The following is a 19800-nucleotide window of genomic DNA, read 5'->3' as shown; positions in this document are numbered from 1 at the left end:
AGTTTTTATTGAAAGTAATTTTTATTAAAAGTTTTTTAAAAACAAATGACTTTTACAAGTCATTTGAAATTCCTGTTCAGAAGTAAAGTAGATTATGGATTAGTAACTGGTACTGTAACAGAATTGTTTAATATGCAAAGATCTATTCCAGGAATACTGCTTCCTAATTAACGTGACGCCTAAGCAGAGATTTGCCTTTTGAAACATACAGTGTTAGAACTGAAGAGCCAAATGTGAAAATTGAAAACTCTTTCTTTCTTCTTTTTTTTTTTTTTTAGGCAAAGTCTCACTCTATTGCCCAGGCTGGAATGCAATGGTGCAGTCTCGGCTTACTGCAACCTCCGCCTCCCGGGTTCAAGTGATTCTCCTGCCTCATTCAGCCTCCTGAATAGCTGGGGTTATAGGTGCCCATCACCACGCTCGGCTAATTTTTGTATTTTTAGTAGAGATGGGGTTTTGCCGTGTTGGCCAGGCTAGTCTTGAACTCCTATCCTCAGGTGGTCCGCCCACCTCAGCCTCCCAAAGTGCTGGGATTACAGGCGTGAGTCACTGTGCCGGGCTGAGCTCTCTTTCTTTTAAGAAAGAAGTATAGTTCTGGAGTTTATATATATTATTTCTGCCCTAAGATATATGATTCATAGGCCAATGGTTTCTAGCCTGTGCACTTAGATCCTTGGTTACAGTGGAACTATTTTAAGTGGTCAACTTTTTAATATCACTGAATATTAGTTGATATCAAGAAATTATGGTAAATTTAATAGGTGTGAGAATGGTATTGTAGTTATTTAGGAGAATGGCTTTAAATTTTGGAGATATGCGCTGAAGTATTTTGGTGTGTGTGTGTGTCTTAGTTTATAGGGCTACTATAACAAAATGCCCTAGACTGAGTAGTTTAAAAACAACAGAAATTTGTTTCTCACAGTTCTGGAAACTGGGAAGTCCAAGTTCAAGGTGCCAACAGATTTGGTGTCTGGCAAAGGCCTGTTTCTCATAGATAGGTGTCACCATCTTGCTGCATCATCACGTGGTGAAAGGGGCAAGAGAATTCCCTCAAGCCTTTTTTTTTTTTTTGAGATGGAGGCTTGCTATGTTGCCCAGGCTGGAGTGCAGCGGCGTGATCTCAGCTCACTGCAACCTCTGCTTCCTGGGTTCAAGCAATTCTCCGTTTCAGCCTCCTGAGTAGCTGCGATTACAGGTGTGTGCCACCACGCCCAGCTAATTTTTGTATTTTTTTCATAGAGATGGGGTTTTGCCATGTTGGCCAGATTGGTTGCTGGTCTCGAACTCCTGACCTCAGGTGATTCGCCCTCCTCAACCTCCCAAAGTGCTGGGATTACAGATGTGAGCCACCACGCCCGGCCCCCCCTCTAGCCTCTTTTATAACGCAGCAGTCACATTCATGAGGGTGAAGCCCTTATGACTTAATCACTTTCCAAAAGCCTCACCTTTTAACACTATCACATTGAGTATTAGGTTCCAACATATGAATTTTGGGGAGACATGCAGACCATAGCAGTGTGGATGATCATATGTAATTTACTTTAAGTGGTTTAGGGGTGCATATGTGTGAAGGTGAAGCAAATATGGCAAAAGGTTAGCAGTTGTTGAATATAGGTGGTAAGTATATGACTGTTTATTATGACATCTTTTCTGTTTTTTTCAGTATATTTGAAATTTTTTATGATTAAAAGTTAGAGAAAGGGTGCTCATACTTGAATAATTGTGGCCGGGCACAGTGGCTCACGCTTGTAATCCCAGCACTTTGGGAGGCTGAGCCAGGTGGATCGTGAGGTCAGGAGTTCGAGACCAGCCTGACCAACACAGTGAAACCCTGTCTCTACTAAAAATACAAAAATTAGCTGGGCGTGATGGCGGGTGCCTGTGATCCCAGCTACTCAGGAGGCTGAGTCAGGAGAATCGCTTGAACCTGAGAGGTGGAGGTGGCAGTGAGCCAAAATCGCGCCACTGCACTCCAGCCAGGGCGACAGAGCTAGACTCCGTCTCAAAAAACAAAAAGAAAGAAAGAAAAAGAATAATTGTCATTACTAGTCCAGCCTTCATTTTTTTAAAGGAGAAGTTTCATCACCATGATTCAACGGCTTAGACTTGTTTTTGCCTAGCATTGTACAACTAGCATAAAGGGATAAGTAACTAAAGTATTAAACAATTGTGTGATAAAATTATTGCCACAGTTTTCACTGTCCTGAATGACTCTACAGTGTAGCATTCTGGCAGGCTCCGTACAGGATACAGGTATGTCCTGCCAGTTGCAGATGCAGATGAGTCAGTAGAATTGATAGTTTGGCATTTGTGCCAGTAGGTACCAAGTGAACATGGTGATCACTTGCTCGTCTGCCTCACAGTCCCTGCATGAGATCCACAGCCTAAACCCAGGTGACCCGGCAGATTTTTGGGTCATTTATAAGATCAAAAAACAAATTATCTACTTTCTTTCCCAACAAGTCATATGAGAGACAGAAGAGGGTATAGAATGAGTAAAACTCCCGTTTCTACTCTGGCCAAAGTACATTACTTAAGGTCTACAGATAAGAGCAAGTCTTTTGGCTCTACTCCATGTAGACTTTTCTTTCTCTGATGTTCCAGGAGTCCCCCCAGAAGATCAACAGGCTTCTACCATGTTCCCAGCTTTGAGTGAAATCACTGCCAGGCTGCAAGATGTGCCAAATAACCTGCTGTACTGTATTGTAGCAGATGATAGTGGGGAAAGCAGAGAGCTCATAGAGGCTGCTCCTCTCCTTACTGTCTTGAGTCATGAGACCACTACTTAGGATATAACAGAAGCTAACCTGTTTTTCACTTGCTCTTTTGCATGCAAACTTTTTAAACGTATTAGATATTCATAATCCCTGGTTCTCTTTGCTTTTTTTAAATTTTTTTTATTTTATTAAGAGTCTTGACTCTGTCGCCCAGGCTGGAGTGCAGTGGTGCAATCATAGTTCACAGCAGCCTTGAACTCCTGGGCTCAAGAGATCCTCCTGCCTCAGCCTCCCAAGTAGCTAGGACTACAGGTATGTGCCACAATACCTGGGTTTTTTTTCTTTTCTTTTTCTTTTTTTTGTAGAGACCGGGTTTTACTGTGTGCCAAGGCTGGTCTCAAACTCTTGCCTCGAGTGATCCTCCCGAGTCAGCTCCCAAAGTGCTGGGATTACAGGAGTGAGCCACCACACCTGGCCCCTTTTGGCTTGCTTAAACACTTTTTTGGTGAAGTGTGTATGTGTTTAGTTAACATATTGTTAGAATATTCTTTCATTAAACATTTGAATGTTAACAATGTAATGTATATATGTTCTCATAGTTATTTTTCTTTCTGATTTTTGTGTTATAAAATATTTCGAACAGAGGCCAGGCGCAGTGGCTCATGCCTGTAATCCCAGCACTTTGGGAGGCTGAGGCAGGCAGATCACGATGTCAGGAGATTGAGACCAGCCTGGCTAACACAGTGAAACCCCCGTCTCTACTAAAAATATAAAAAATTAGCCAGGTGTGGTGGCGGGCACCTGTAGTCCCAGCTACTTGGGAGGCTGAGGCAAGAGAATGACATGAACCCGGGAGGCGGAGCTTGCAGTGAACCAAGATCATGCCACTGCACTCTAGCCTGGGCAACAGGGCTAGACTCCGTCTCAAAAAATAAATAAATAAATAAAAATAAAATCAAATCAAACAGAAAAACAAAGAGATTATTGGGTGACTATATGCAAGAAAAATGAAAAAGAGAGTAACATAAACACTTAGGCACAATTACCAAGCTTTTCAAACTTAGTACTTTTATTTTTTTGTGTACCATTCCTCAATCCATTCTGCTTCTTCAGAGACAAGTACTATCCTGAATTTAGTGTTTTTCATTAACATGTGTGTTTTATTGTTCTTTTGTGTTTTTTGAGATAGAATCTCCCTCTGTCTCCCAGGCTGGAGTGCAGTGATGCAATCACAGCTCACTGCAGCCTCTGCCTTCTGGGCTCAAGCAATCCTCCCACCTCAGCCTCTCAAGTAGCTGGGACTACAGGCACCAGCACCAAGCCCAGCTAATTTTTATATTGTTTGTAGTGACAGGGTTTCTCCATGTTGCCCAGGCTGATCTCAAACTCCTGACCTTAAGCAGTCTGCCCACCTCAGCCTCTCAAAGAACAAATATGTCTGTGTACTTATATTGCATATACATCTGTCCATAAAAAAGAGTTTTGTTTTACATGATTTTAAATTTTATGTAAATGATTCTCTTTTACGTTTTATGCAAGTCTATATATACAAATTTTCTTTACTATTTTCACTTGACATCATGCTTTTGAAATTATTTACATTGATACATATAGTTCTGATCTGCTTGTTATATAGTATTCTTTTTTAATGAACATACTACAGTTTGTAGGTTGATTCTCCTGTTAATGGACATATAGTTTTCAGTATTTCATTGTTTCATAAACAGTGCTACAGTGAATACTCTTGAACATGTCTTCTTATGCAAATATATGAGTTTCTCTAGTAGATACTAATTTATCTAGTACTTCCTAGGAATGGATTTACTGGGTTGTACAGTGTGTTTATCTTCTGTTTAACTAGATATTGCTAAATTACTATCCAGAGTGATTATGCTAACTTATTCCTATCAGTAGTGTGTGAAAGTTCCCATTGACCTGCATCTTCACAAATACTTAAAATTTTTGCCTGTTTGTGGATGTGAAATGGTGCTATCTACACAGTTTCTTTCTATGTAGTGATTTGTTTACGTTAGGCAAAGCTTATGATAGCCAGTGGAGCTGATTGACATCCTAGATATTTTAATTCAGGAAATATTAGTGCCTAATTATACAAACAGGTTGGTAGGCTATTCTGAATGAAATGCTGGTTGCTGGAAATACTCTGTTTTCAAGAGCACAAAATAAAAATCTTGTTTTAGGAATTCTATACAAGAATAACTTTGGGGAAAATTTTTTCCCTTAGGGCATTTCCACTTTCCAAATTTTTCCTCATTGTTCCCTTTACCTCAAGTGATTCTCTTAGTTCTTCTGACTGATACCAGTCGAGGCATGAAAGAATGAAATGTCCAAACCCTTACTGACAAATTATACCTGACAGCAGAATAAACTCACATCTACTAAGAGGCTTCCATAGTTTTTATTGCTATCACTTTGATTACTCCAATAATGAAACTATTGAATCTGTTTCTTAGAAGCCAAGGTAAGAAAGCAGAGAATAGTCTGCCATTGAACTGATAGCATCTGTTTTATAATTATCTGGTGACTTTTCTAGAGAAGATGTATAAAGTCTGTGTTATTTCATGTGCACCACACTTAAATGATTGCTTCTTGAGTTGGATTGTACTCCAGTTATCTATTTCTGTGTAACAATTCACCTCAGAACTTAGTGGTTTAAGATGCCTGTTATGGGTAAGATGGAGCAAACACATTTCACCTGTCTTTTCTATTGAACTCAGCTAAAACACCTGGCCTAGAGCAACTATTTGAGGACTCCAAAAGGCATATCTTAAAAGTTGCATTAAGAAGGAGCAGATTTTGAAGTACTGTTGAACCAGGGTTTAATTTATTGTTCTCCTCTCTCTCATATCCCGAGGTTTCAACTCAACACAGCCTGAAACCCCTAAGTGGATATTAATGTGGATAAGAGGAGAAGGCTTCAGTTCTGGTTCAAAGAATGGGAAGGCGATATTGTAATACTAATAGAAAGTACAGAAACTTTTCCTTTTTTCCTTCTTCTTTCCTCTGCTCTTGTACCATGAACCTCAAGCAGTCCTGCAGTGACAGCAGATTGGGGTCTAACAAGAGCTTAAAACTCTGATTGTAGGGAACCATTCTCAGATCAGTGGAGCTGTGGTCCCAAGAGGGTGGAATTAGTCTCAGTTGCCTTTTTTCTCCCTCCTTCATCTGCTGGCCTCCAAACAAAGGCACTATTATGGAAATTGTATGGCTAAGCAGAGTAAATAACACACCAGCTTTCTGACTAGGTAATGAGAAAGGGGAATCCATTGACCTAGAAAGTACTGAGAGATTATAAGATATTTGAAAATAAACTCTTTAAATTTTATTATGAATTTTTGAGCTTATTCATGCACTCTGCATGCAGAAGTCTGACCCCAAACAGCATTCCTAGACTTTGAGAAATGAAGTAGGGATTAAACCATTGCCAAGTCCCAGACTGGCAACAGGGTGGGTGGTACATCTGTGGGACAGATCCAAAAAGCACTGCAAAGACTTTGAAAACTTAACTGCCGTTGGAGTTCTGGCTGGGGAACAATGCAAGGATGTCCTCTCTGGCAATTCCTATTTGTATTGAAGTTCTCGCCAGTAAAATAAGAAAAGGAAATGAAAGACATACAAATTGGAAAGAAAGAAGTAAAACAATTCCTGTTCATTGGCTACATCACTGTATATATAGAAAACCAAGGAATTCACAGAATACTCCTAGTACTAAGTGAGGTTAGCAAGGTTGCAAGTTACTATGCCAGTCTACACAAAATATTTAGAAAACAAATTTAGAAAATAAATTTCAAAAAGTTTCAAAAAGCAAAATTTGAATTTGCCACACATGAAATACTATATTGAATCCATGTGAATGAAGTGATGTATAGGCATTGCATTGGGTATTATAAATCTAGAGAATATTTAAAGCATATGGGAAGCCGGGCACAGTGAATCACGCCTGTAATCCCAGGCCTTTGGGAGGCTGAGGCAGGTGAATCGTTTAAGCTCAGGTGTTCAAAACCAGCCTGGGCAACATGGTAAAACCCTGTCTCTACCAAAAAAAAAACAAAAAACGCACACACAAAACTAGCCAGGCTTGGTGACTCATGCCTGTAATCTCAGCTACTTGGGAGGCTGAGGTGGGAGGATGGCTTGAGCCAGTAAGTATGAAATTAGCTGCTGTTTAAAAAAATTTTGGGCCAGGCACGGTGGCTCACGCCTGTTTAAAAAAAAAAAAAAAAAAAAAAGTTCCCCTAAATTCCTAATTTGCTAAGAGTTCTTATTTATTTATTTAGAGACAGAGTCTCACTCTGTCACCCAGACTGGAGTGCAATGGCACAATCTCGGTTCACAGCAACCTCTGCTTCCTGGGCTCAACTAATTATTGTGCCTCAGTCTCCCAAGTAGCTAGGATTGCAGGCATGCATCACCATGTCTGGCTAATTTTTGTATTTTTAGTAGAGACAGGGTTTCACCATGTTGGGCCAGGCTTATCTCAAACTCCTGGCCTCATGTGAGCTGTCCACCTTGGCCTCCCAAAGTGCTGGGATTACAGGTGTCAGCCACCACATCCAGCCTAATTGGCTAGGAGTTTAATAATGAGTGGCTGTTGACTTTTCTCAAATGCTTTTCCTGTATAAATTGATATCATATGGTTTTGCTTCTCTGGGCTAGTGTTGCTTACCTTACTTGGTTTTCAAATATTGAACCAGCATTGCATTCCTGATACAAACCGTGCTTGGATATGGTATATTATTCTTCATATACATTGCTAGGTTTGATTTGCTAGTATGAGGGCTGTTGGTCTGCTGCCTTGTTTTGTTTTACAGATCTTCTCCAGGTTTAATACCTGGATAATGCTGGCTTCATAAAATGAGTTCCTCCTCCTTCTGCTTTCTGGTACAGATTGTATAGAATTGATATATTTATAATGATTGTTTGGTAGAATTTAGTGAAACCACAGGGAGATTTCTTTTTCAAATCTGTTTAATTACAAAATTTCATTTTGAAAACAGTTATATAACCATTCAGGTTATCTGTGTCGTCTTAGGTGATTCTGGTAGCTTGTTACTTGAGAATTTGGTCCGCTTCATCTCAACTGTTGATTTATGTACACACAGTTCTTTGTAGGCATTCCCTTTTGTCCTTTTAACACAATTCCAATCGGAAATCTCAGGAAGACCTTTTTGTAGAGACAGACAAGCTTATTCTTAAATGTATATGGAAAGGCAAAAGAACTAGAAGAGTCAACCAATACTGGAAAAGAAAAATAAAGTTATGTGAATTATTCTACCCAGCTTTCGGACTTACCATAAAGCTACAGTAATCAAGATGAGGCCATATTGGTAAAAAGATAGACATGTAGATTAATGGAATAGAATAGAAACTTCAGAAATAGACCCACATAAATATTGCCAGTTCATATTTCACAAAAATACAAAGGCAATTCAATGGAGAAAGGATAGTGTTTTCAAAAAGAGGTGTTGGAAAAAGTAGAAATCTGTGTGCAAAAACTTGAAACTCTCACACCATATATAAAAATCAACACAAAATAAATCATGAATTAATATATAAAATAAACTATGAAACTTTTAGAACAACACAGGACATTTTTAATCTATGAAAGATGCTATTGAGAGAATTAAAGGGCATGCTACGTATTGGGAGGAAAATGTGTAAATCACATATCTGACGAAGGACTTATATTCGGAATACAGATGGTTCGTGACTTAAAATGGTTCAACTTAACAGTTGTTTTGACTTTACAGTGGTGCAAAAGCAATACATGTCTAGCAGAAACCATATTTTCAGTACCTGTACAACTTTTCTGTTTTTCACTATCAGTACAATAGTCAATAAATTTTCTATTTTTTATTTTATTTATTTTAAATTTTTTTTAAAAGCAGAAACAAGGTCTCACTCGTTGGCCAAGCTGGTCTTGAACTCCTGGGCTCAAGTATTCCTCCCATCTCAGCCTCCTAAAGTACTGGGATTACAGGCATGAGCCACTGTGCCTGGCCTCATTCCTTTTTATGAAATAGGCTTTGTGTTAGATGATTTTGCCAGCTGTGGGCTAGTGTAAGTGTTCTGAGCACATTTGAGGTGGGTTAGGCTAAGCCGTGATGTTCAGTAAGTTAGGTATATTAAATACACTTTCAGCTTGCAATATTTTCATTTTATTATTTTTTTACAATGGGATTCTTGCTGTGTTGAATAGGCTGGTCTCAACCTCCTGGTCTCAAGTGACCTCCCATCTTGGCCTTCCAAAGTGCTGGGTTTATACATGTGAGCTTCTGCGCCTGGCCCATATTTTCATCTCACGGTTGATTTATTGAGACAGAAGTCAAAGAACAGCTGTATATAAAAAATTGTCAAAGCTTAACAGTTTTTTTTTTAAAAAAAAAAACCCTATTTAATACATGGTCAAATGTCTTAAACAGGTTCTTTACAAAAGAGAATCTACAATGACAACTAAATACATTAAAAGATATTTAGCATTAGTAGCCATTAAGAAAATGCATTTAAAATCTTGATGAGGTACCACTCTTAAAATGACTAAAATAAAAAACTGACAGTTGCAAATGCTGGCAAGGTTGCAGAGAACAATTGGAACTCTCGTACATTGCTGGTAGAAAAGGAAAATGGCAAAACTACTCTGGAAAAGTTTGGTTATTTTTTTTTTAAGTTAAACATACGCTGAGCATGTGACCCAGCAAATCCATACCTAGGTGTTTAACCTAGAAACATGAAAACTTACATTTCTATGAAATCCTCTACACTGATGTTTATAGCATCTCTATTTACAATTGCTAAAAAATGGAAACCATCCAAATGTCCTTCAATAAGTGAATGGATAAACTGTGGTATATACATACAATGTACTCAGCAATAAAAAGGAATGGACTATGATACATGCATCATTCTTTATGCATCTCCAAGGCATTGTGTTGATAAATCAGTCTCAGAAAGTTATATACTGTATGATTCTGTTTATGTGACATTCTCAGAAAGATAGACTGTAGTAAAAAAGAATGGGTTAAGGGTTAGTAGTGGGGTTAGGTGTGACTACATAAGGATATCTTTTGGAACTTCTGTGTATCCTGATTATACTGCTGGTGGTTTCATGAGTCTATGAATGTTTAAAAATTCATAGAACTGTACACATACGTAAAAAGTAAATTCTGTGGTGTTAAGAAATTTTTAAAAAACTTTGTAGCTTGCCGGGCACAGTGGCTCACGTCTGTAATCTCAGTGCTTTGGGAGGCCGAGACGGGCAGATCACAAGGTCAGGAGTTCAAGACCAGCCTGGCCAACATGGTGAAACCCCATCTCTACTAAAAATATGAACATTAGCTGGGCGTGGTGGCCAGCGCCTGTAATCCCAGCTACTTGGGAGACTGAGGCATGAGAATCACTTGAACTCAGGAGGCGGAGGTTGCAGTGAGTCAAGATTGCGCCATTGCACTCCAGCCTAGGCGAAAGAGCAAGACTCCATCTCAGAACAACAACAACAAAAAAGCAGCTACTCGGAGGCTGAGGCGTGAGAATGGCGTGAACCCGGGAGGCGGAGCTTGCAGTGAGCTGAGGTCGCGCCACTGCACTCCAGCCTGGGTGACAGAGTGAGACTCCGTCTCAAAAAAAAAAAAAAAAAAAAGCAGCTTAAAGTGACCATTTATTTGTCTTGATTCTGTTGGTTGAGCAGGCCCTTCTGGTTTGTATCAAGTTCCTTATATTAATAAACTTTGCTTTAGGTTAAACCTGTTCATCTTACTCATTTTTTATATCCCTAAATGTCCCATATAGTGTGCCTGGCACATAATAAGAATTATTGAATAAATTAATACAGAGCCCTTCTGCTTTAGGTCAAAGCAAAGTTTATTAAGTTTGCTGTGGTGTTGGGATGATCAGAAAGTCCAAATAGCCTCACTCACATGCTAGCTGTTTATGTTACCTGCTGACTCTGAGTTCAGCCGTGGCTTTTGGCCAGGGACCTTGATTACACTAGTAGGGCTTTTTTGTAGCATGGCAGCTGAGTTCCAAGGAGTGTTCAAAAAGAATAATCTCCAATTTTCAAGTACTTACCAAGTCTCTGTTTGCATAGTTGGCGATAGTATGCCATTTGCTATCACTAGTCACAGCTAGTCATCAAGCCCAAAGTCAGTATGGGAAGAAGACTATGTGGGTCATCAGTACCAGGAGGGTTGGCTCATTAGGGACCTCCAAATTACTGTCAGTTGTGAGGGCTTTTGTTTTATTTTGTTGTAAGAGCTTTCTCAGCTTTCCTTCAGATCTTCAGGACTATCTGTATTCCTTTAGCAAGAAACATTAAGAGACTCCATTATCTAAGAAGGAATAATTGAAGATTGCCTGTTATTTATAAAGATGTAAAATGTGATTATTTTAAACGTGTTGAAAACGTATTATTTTTTCTATAAGCTTTGATGATTACAGACTTTCATATTTATAAAATGAAACCCACCAACTTCATTCTTTGTGTACCTAATCAGTTTTCCCCAGAATTCTTTCTACCATTTATTGATCCTCAGTACAGAGAAAAGGTTCCAAAAAACCTCACATAGCACTATAGACAATCTCAGAATTAATTCTGGGGCTAGAAAGAAACCTTCATTGATCATGCAGTCAAACAGCATTCCAAAGAAATAATTTGCCCAAAAAAAGCCTCCACAAATGATTTATATAGTGAAGCTATAAGGCAGGAATACCAAACCAGAAACATCTCTGCAAAGTGAGTACATTGCAGAAATTGAAGAGTTTTTGGTTTTTGTTCATTTGTTTGTTCCATTGTTTTTACACAATGGCAATATAAAAACCAGATTGGTATGACAGTGTGTGAAGTAGGAACCAGATTGTAGGAGGGTACACCTTGATTTACTAGAAAGAACAGAAATGGAGAATCAGTATACATGGATTCTAGATCTGATAGGGCCACAACTGCATCATTCACTTCTCCTTTCAAAGACTAGGAGTTTGTACTACAAAATAAGAGGCTTGGTTTGAACAGTCTTTTTTTTTTTTTTTGAGACAGAGTCTCGCTCTGTCACCCAGAGTGGCACCATCTCTTAGCTCACCGCAACCTCTACTGCCTGAGTTCAAGCAATTCTCCTGCCTCAGCCTCCCAAATAGCTGAGATTGCAGGTGCGTGCCACCTCACCCGGCTACTTTTTGTATTTTTAATAGAGACAGGGTTTTACCATGTTGGCCAGGCTGGTCTCAAACTCTTGACCTCAGGTGATCCGCCCACCTCGCCCTCCTAAAGTGCTGGGATTACAGGTGTGAGCCATCACGCCCAGCCTTCACATCCCTGGGAGACTTGAGGTATTAGAATCTCTAATGGAGAGGTATACTTTTTAAAAAGTAGAGCCCATATAATTCTTGTTTTAAAACTATAAACTATAGACAGTAAAGCACAATAAAATATGCCAGCGTGGCAGGAATGCATAGCTAGACTGTAGAGTGAGACAGTATTGTAGAAGACGTAAAGTTTTTGTTTTTTTTTTGTTTTAATGTCGAGAAATAGTAGCCTGGAGAACGCAGATGATCTCAAAAGTCAATAGAGGGCAAGAACCTGTTCATCTTATTCATTTTTGTATCCCTAAATGCCCCATGTAGTGTGCCTGGTATAGTAAGAATTATTGAATAAATTAATATGAAGCCCTTCTACTTAGAAAATTTTTCTCAGACATTGAGGAGAGTAATTTAGAGCTGCAAAAGTTTCACTCCGTTGTTAGTCCTACCTGTCCTCTACAGATAAGGTATGACTGACTCTTTTTGTTCCATATTAATGCCTATTCTCTTTTGGCCTAAAGTCTGTACCTGTACGTACAGGTAGATACAGGTACCTGTCTGTACCTATATAGATTTATATAATTTATCAGATGCTCCCTTCTGTTCCTATCCTGGTTCATAGAATGAAATCAAAACATTAGTTGTATCTCCTACCTTTGACAGTAGACTAAAACCCATACTCCAAAGGACTGTTTACTGCTTTCCCAGACTTTTCTCTTGGCCTTGTGTTAAGATGTTGCTAACAAAGAAGCTCAGTACTAAAAAATTTAGTATAGTTGTTTCTTCTCAATTGGTAATAACCACCATTCTGGGCACTGTTTCTTGTGCATCCTAAAACTAAGGAATCAAAATTTCCTTTGATAGTGTAAGTATAACAAAAAAAAATTAATGTTCAAAGTAGATTACTCTTTCAGAGGTTCTTATAAAATGACCTAAAAAAAAGTTCATTAATATAGGAAACTTGCCTATCCAGTCTTTCCAAATTACCTGCTTTGAAACAATCCAGTAATGATTTTTTTCTATTTTCTTTTTTCTATTTCTATAATGACTTTTTTCTATTTCTTTTTTCTATTTACTTTAAAAAATAAGATGCTGTGTTTTGTTTTTATTGAAGTAAAATTCATAAAGAATGAAAAAATTGTATTAGAAATTGTACAATTTGGCTGGGCACAGTGGCTCACATCTGTAATCCCAACACTCTGGGAGGCCAAGGAAGGAGGATCACTTGTCAGGAGTTTGAGACCAGCCTGGCGTGGTGGCACACACCTGTAATTCCAGCTACCTGGGAGGCTGAGGCAGGAAAATCACCTGAGCCCAGGAGGCGGAGGTTGCGGTGAGCTGAGATCATGCCATTGCACTCCAGCCTGGACGGCAGAGCAAAACCCTGGCTCAAAAAGAAAAAAAAACGAAATTGTATCATTATCTTTAGGTTTTTGGGTACAAACGTAGATCCTCAAAAACTTTATCGGAAATTTGGAAATCTGTAAATAAGTTATATTATCTCCTTTCAAAATCCATTATTAGTAAGTTAATATTTATAAAAACAAAGCCAGTGCATCTTGAAGAAAAAAGTTTTTATTTCTTTATTCCTTATGCCACTGAACTATTGAAGAACTTCTTATAGATTTACCTTCCCATTAGTGCTGTAGTACAGTTTTGTTTTATCTCCATTGTCTTGTGTTTCCTGGCTAAGTTTTACTTGTTATAAAGCTACTGGGTCACTTTTGGTCTAGAATAGAACTTTCGTAATATAAGGGACACCGTAAAATGTAAAGGAATATCTGCATTGCCTTGTTTTCTCTTGTTAGAAAAGTCATGTTCTGGCTCCTTTTTTAATGCCCCTCTTCTTTGGAGGAAGAATTTCTAAAGGCACACATTCTTGAACTAAAAAGAAATGATGATGTATATTAGGTTTGCCTTTTGGGCACATGTGAAAAATGAGGTTATTCACACCTTCAGTTCTGGCATATATCCATTATCAAAAAAGTACTTCCAGAATAGTCTCCCTGTTCCATAGTAAAGTCACAGAGTTGGTTTGGAGTTCTTCAGCTAGGTCGCAGTGTCCAGGAACAGATCAGATCAGAATCAGTATGTTGTTTATGATACAGATCAAATTAACCAATGATTCTTCCAGTTTTCTCCTTCCTGTTTATTTCTTCCAGACACAAAATAGGTTCAAGGAGAAAAGTTTTTCTACCATTAAACTTTTGAGCTGCCTGTGTTTGGGATTCAAAGTATTTTGGGTGCTTATTGCTTAACTGGGCTGAAGATTATCTCATGTGACAGCATAGATCTCTTGTTTTGGAATTGCCATTACTTTCTAGAACAGGCATTCTGTACAGCTGCCAACATGCTCTGAATCCTCTTGCTTCATATTACAGTGATACTGCTTTGTCAGGGTAGAATTCAGCCTCACAGGGCTGGAGTCAGTCACTGCTGACCTCATGCCACAGTACAGCATGTTCAAATCTGGGAGAAACTGCGGGTTATTCGGCATATTCCTCCTCCTCCTCTCTCACAAGCATGGAGCCCTCACTGTCCTCGGAAACCGTATGTTGTATATGTGTGTGTATCTGTCTTTTTTTAAAAAAAAAAAAAAAAAGTCTCTTCCTAAATCCTATAGTTAGTCCTACAGCTTTAAGTGGGGGCTGGTTGAATAGACAGACAGGAAATAGCCTGAGCTGCTGAAACTTAGCGTTTTTCAGCAGTAGATCTCAACCAGGGGCATTTGCTATTTTAGAACTGACTTGTGTAAGGTTGTAATAATGGAGAAGCATGATATGTTTCCTAGTTGTTCGTTTTACCCAAAGCTATTTGGACAGAATGCAGAGGGTGCTCTGTAGCTGTATGGGCATGCTCAGATCATCCTGGAGTGTCCCGTCTCTTGTGTGTAATGGGCTGCTTCAGTGCAGAGTAAATGTCATCCTCACTTTCTCAAGCGATATATAGTTACTGGAAAATCAGTGTTTCCTTCAATGAATGAGTTTCATTTGCCTTGGACTGCTTGGGAAAAACATGGGTTAAATTTGAAAATGCCAGGCATGCATAACAAATGGGAATTTGATTTAGAGCCACCTGGAATACTTCTTACATTAAAAAAAAAAATCTTGATGGATCTGTGTGACCAAAAAAAAAAGAAAAAGATTTCTTAGTGCTCAGCTACTTATTTTCAAAGTATTTTTCCCAAAGACTTGGAAAATTTCTGAATTGTTAAGCAATATACACATATCTCAGTGTGAAACTTGTGTCTCCAGATCAGCAGAACAAATCTCTGAGATAAAACTGGATTGGAGGATGATCCAGCTTTATTCAACATAACCACCATTTTCACATTTCATCCATAGTCTTTAGTACAAACTTAGCCTATAGTTTGATTTTACCATTTTTTAGTTTATCTTATAAATGATACATATTTTCTAAGAGATAAATAGCAAAGCAAAGCAGATTCTTTATAGTTTTGCCTGATTCTGAAGTTAATGTATGTTCATATTGTTTGCTATTGAGCAGTTGGATTTAAGATCCAAACAGATTTTTCACTCTGAAGTTTAATATTGAATTACCCTCTTATGCCTTATGGTTGATAATTTAAATGCCAACTTTTTAAACAGATTTGTGCCTCCGGTCTGTACCTTTTTCTGTTGTTTGTTATATATCTTGGATTCAAAACCCCTGACACATCTGTGTTTGTTCTGAGGTTATAAAAGTTCAGTTTACTTATCTATTTTATTAAGAATGCTATCCCAGGGTGAATGGGGTGATCAGAAGGAAAGCATTCATAGAAGAGCCCTAAAGGAATAGTGGGTGGAGACTAACAGTAAAAGAGAAGTTAACTCCTTTTATTTCCGTTATTGATAGTGAGGTGGGGGAGGGCATAAAACATAATTTAAATATTTTTAATTGATTTTATTTGGTGATTGCATTAACTTTTAAGAGTAGAGAGAGTGTGATAAAAACAATATAGTTAGTACCTGAGTGAGTGAGTGTAGATTAAACCAGCAGTCCCCAACCTTTTTGGCACCAGGAACCGGTTTTGTGGAAGAGTTTTTCCACAGATGGGGTCGGGGTGTCTGTGGGGAAGGTTGGAGTGGGATGGTTTGGGGATGAAACTGTTCACCTCAGGTCATCAGGCATTAGTTAGATTCTCATAAGGAGCATGCAACCTAGATCCCTCGCAAGCACAGTTCATAATAGGGTTTGTGCTCGTATGAGAATCTGATGCCACCACTGATCTGACAGGAGGTGGAGCTCAGGTGGTAATACTCGCTTGCTGCTCACCTCCTTCTGTGTGGCCTGATTCCTAACAGGCCACTGACCTGTACTGATCTGCGACCCAGCATTTGGGGACCCCTGGATTTAACTATTTGCCTGCTTCCCTACCTGTGTCTCTCTCTTACCCGAACTATTTATTGATTGGTAAACTAAAATATTCTCATTGAAACAATGATTTAAGTGTTCACAAATGAGGTACTTGCCCCTAGTATCTAAAATTTTTAATGTAACCGTTTAGATATATGAAATTGCTATAGATAGGGGTTCGTACATGACCTCCTTGCCTGAGATTGCACACGCTTTGTGGGGTGTTTTCTTTTTTTGAGACAAAGTCTCGCTCTGTCGCCCAGGCTGGAGTGCAGTGGCGCAATCTCGGCTCACTGCAAGCTCCACCTCCTGGGTTCACACCATTCTTCTGCCTCAACCTCCTGAGTAGCTGGGACTGCAGGCACCCGCCACCGTGCTTGGCTCTGTGTGTGTGTGTGTGTGTGTGTGTGTGTGTGTGTGTGTGTGTGTGTGTATTTTTAGTAGAGACAAGGTTTCACAGTGTTAGCCAGTATGGTCCCAATCTCCTGGCCTCATGATCCGCCCGCGTCCGCCTCCCAAAGTGCTGGGATTACAGGCGTGAGCCACCACGTCCGACCTGCACATACTTTGTGAAGAGTTCATTCCAAATTACAGAATGAACGTTTTGAAGGCAGGATTTCAGAAGAAAAAATGTAGCTGACTCTGTGGTCCCAGCTACTTAGAAGGCTGAAGTGGGAGGATCACTTGAATCCGGGGGTGGGGTAGGGCGGTGGAGGTTGTAGTGAGCCAAATTACCACTGTGCTCCAGCCTGGGTGACAGAGCCAGATCCTTTCTCTAAATAAATAAATACAATAAAGCAGGGTAAGAGGGATTGGAAGTACTGGACATTGAGGGTAGACTGCCATTTTTAATAGAACAGTAAGCATAAGCTTCATTTAAAACAAGACATTTGAAGGAAGGCTTGAAAGAGGAGAGCAGGTTAGCCATTCAGCTGAGGAATGAGCATTCCAGGCAGGGGGTACAGCCAGAATAACTGCAGGAGTTTTCACAGTGTTTACAAGGAATTAAAAAGAGGTTAGTTGGTATGACTGGAGCAAGAATTAAGACAGGGAAGAGTGGCAGGAATTGGGAGTGTGAAAGATTTAATACAGTGTATCAGTTATCTATTGCTGTGTAGCAAACCACCTTAAAACTTAGTGGCTTAGCCAGGCAGAGTGGCTTGCACCTGTAATCCCAAGTACTCAGGAGGCTGAGGCAAGAAGATCACTTGAGGTCAGGAGTTCAAGACCAGCGTGAGCAACATAGTGAGAGCCTGTCTTTAAAAAAAAAAAAAAAAAAATTAGCCAGTCACGATGGTGTGTGCCTGTAGTCCCAGCTGCTCAGGAGGTTGGGGTAAGAGAATTGCTTGAGCCCAAGAGTTTGAGACTGCAGTGAGCTATGATCAGGCTACTGCACTGCAGCCTGGGTGACAGAGTGAGACTATCTTTTAAAAAATAATAAAAATAGTAGCTTAATATAACCTTTATTTGCTCACAATTTTGAGTCAGCCATTTGAGCTGGGCTGCACTATTTGGTTCGTAGGCTTGTCATTATAGTTGTTGGGGGCTCGGGTGGACCTGGATGGTCTAAGATGGCCTCCCTTCCTCATGTGTCTGGTAGTAGGTACTGGCTGTTGGCTGGGCCTCTCAAGGTTTTATTTTTTCTTTTTAACACTCATCCATGTAGACAAGCTACAAGGATTTTAGACCGAATAGCTATTACAAGGGTGAGGTTGTCAATAACTTAGATGTAAAGTGTGCTGGAAATCTCAGTGCAACAAGAAAGGACAAACTCCAATGCACAAATACTTTTTAAGCCTCTGCTTGTGTCACATTTGCTAATATTTCACTTGGCCAAAGCAAGACCATGACCAAACCCAATTTCACTGGATGGAGAAATACATTCCACCACTTTTTTTTTTCTTTCTTTCTTTTTTAAGACAGGGTCATACTCTTGTCCAGGCTAGAGTGCAGTGGCACAAACACAGGTCACTGCAGCCTGGATCTCCTGGGCTCAAGCCGTCCTCCTGGCTCAGCCTCCTGAGTAGCTGGGACCACAAAAATGTGCCACCACGCTCTGCTAATTTATTTATTATTTTTATTATTATTTTTTTTTTTTTTGTAGAGATAGGGTCTCACCACGTTGCTGAGGCTTGGTCTCAAACTCCTGGGCTCAAGTGATCCTCCTGCCTTGGCCTCCCAAAATGTTGAGATTACAGGCATGAGACACTGTGCCTGACCAGAAGCCACCTCTTGATAGGAGTGGGAAAGCCAGATTATAAAGGGAAGGGTATACGAGATTGGATGAATGTGGCTATTAATCTACCATAAAGAAGGCCACAAATCAGATACGCCTTTGAAGGCCATTTGAGTGTAAAGGAAATTGAGTGGATAAAACATACTCAGTTTCTCCCACTGTCCTCTCAACAACACACTTCTGATGCCAGGTCTATGGGGATTTCTTCCCACCAGCAAGCAATTCTGCAGCAGACACCAGCGGGGTATCCTTTAATTCAATTCAATTCTGACTCTGTCTACGTAGAGATAGTATTAGATCACACTAGGTGAGGACTGAGTCCCACAAGGCTGCATCCCACTTCCAGTGCCCATTGAAAACCCCAGGTTATTTTGCTTGTACTTCTGACCAACTGGCTGTAAATTGGGGTTTCCACAGCCTCCTCCTTGCATTCAGTTAATTTGCTAGAGTGGCTTACAGAATTCAAGAATACATGTATACTGGCCTATTATAAAGGATGCAGATGAAAAGATGCATAGGCAAGGCATATGGGAAGGGATGCAGTGCTTCCATTAAGCCCCTACCCTCCAGGAAACATCACATGTTCAGCTATCCAGAAGCCCTAACTCTGTCTTTGGGTTTTTATGGAAACTTCATTATGTGAGTGTGACTGATTAAATTGCTTGCCATTGGTGATCAGTTTAACCTTCACTTTCCTTCCTTTACCCTCTCAGAGGTTGGGGGGTGGGGCTGAAGTGCCAATTCTCTAATTATGCCTTGGTCTTTCTGATGACCAACCTCATCCTGAAGCTGCCAACCATCAGCCATCTTATTAGCATACAAAAAGACACATCACTTTGGAGATTCCAAGGAATTTAGTAGTTCTATGCCAGGAAAAGGAAAGGAAGACCAAATACAGTTGACTCTTGATCAAAGTGGGTATTAGGGGTGCTAGACCCTCACACACAGTCAAAGATCCGCGTATAACTTTTGACTCCCCCAAAGCTTAACTAACAGTCTCTTGCTTAGCAGAGCCTTACTAATAACATAAACTGTTATTAACACATATTTTATATGTTATATGTATTATATACTCTATTCTCACAGTACAGTAAGCTAGAGAAATTAAAATGTTAAGAAAATCATAAGGAAAATGTTATTTTAATTTTAAAATGTTATTAAAATCATAAAGAAGAGAAAATACAT

The 19800-nt window shown here is 39.5% G+C and overlaps 1 protein-coding gene across 14 annotated transcripts in view; it reads left to right on the top strand.

Annotated features, from left to right (window-relative positions):
* The window catches only part of TMCC1 (transmembrane and coiled-coil domain family 1), a 251753-nt gene that overhangs the window by 158752 nt on the left and 73201 nt on the right, over positions 1-19800 (top strand). Inside the window, exon 1 of one of the 14 annotated variants that reach the window (XM_025376309.1) lies at positions 14140-14573. The exons of the other annotated variants lie outside the window; for them this stretch is intronic. Coding sequence (XP_025232094.1) covers positions 14547-14573 — 27 coding nt within the window. The 5' untranslated portion in view covers positions 14140-14546. Of the gene's footprint in view, positions 1-14139; positions 14574-19800 lie in introns of those variants that run through there. 14 annotated transcript variants of the gene reach the window in all.

This window comes from Theropithecus gelada, chromosome 2 (genome assembly GCF_003255815.1).
Source record: "Theropithecus gelada isolate Dixy chromosome 2, Tgel_1.0, whole genome shotgun sequence".
Taxonomy (NCBI): domain Eukaryota; kingdom Metazoa; phylum Chordata; class Mammalia; order Primates; family Cercopithecidae; genus Theropithecus; species Theropithecus gelada.
Note: the sequence above shows the minus strand (reverse complement) of the source record. Positions and strands in the feature narration are given on the sequence as shown.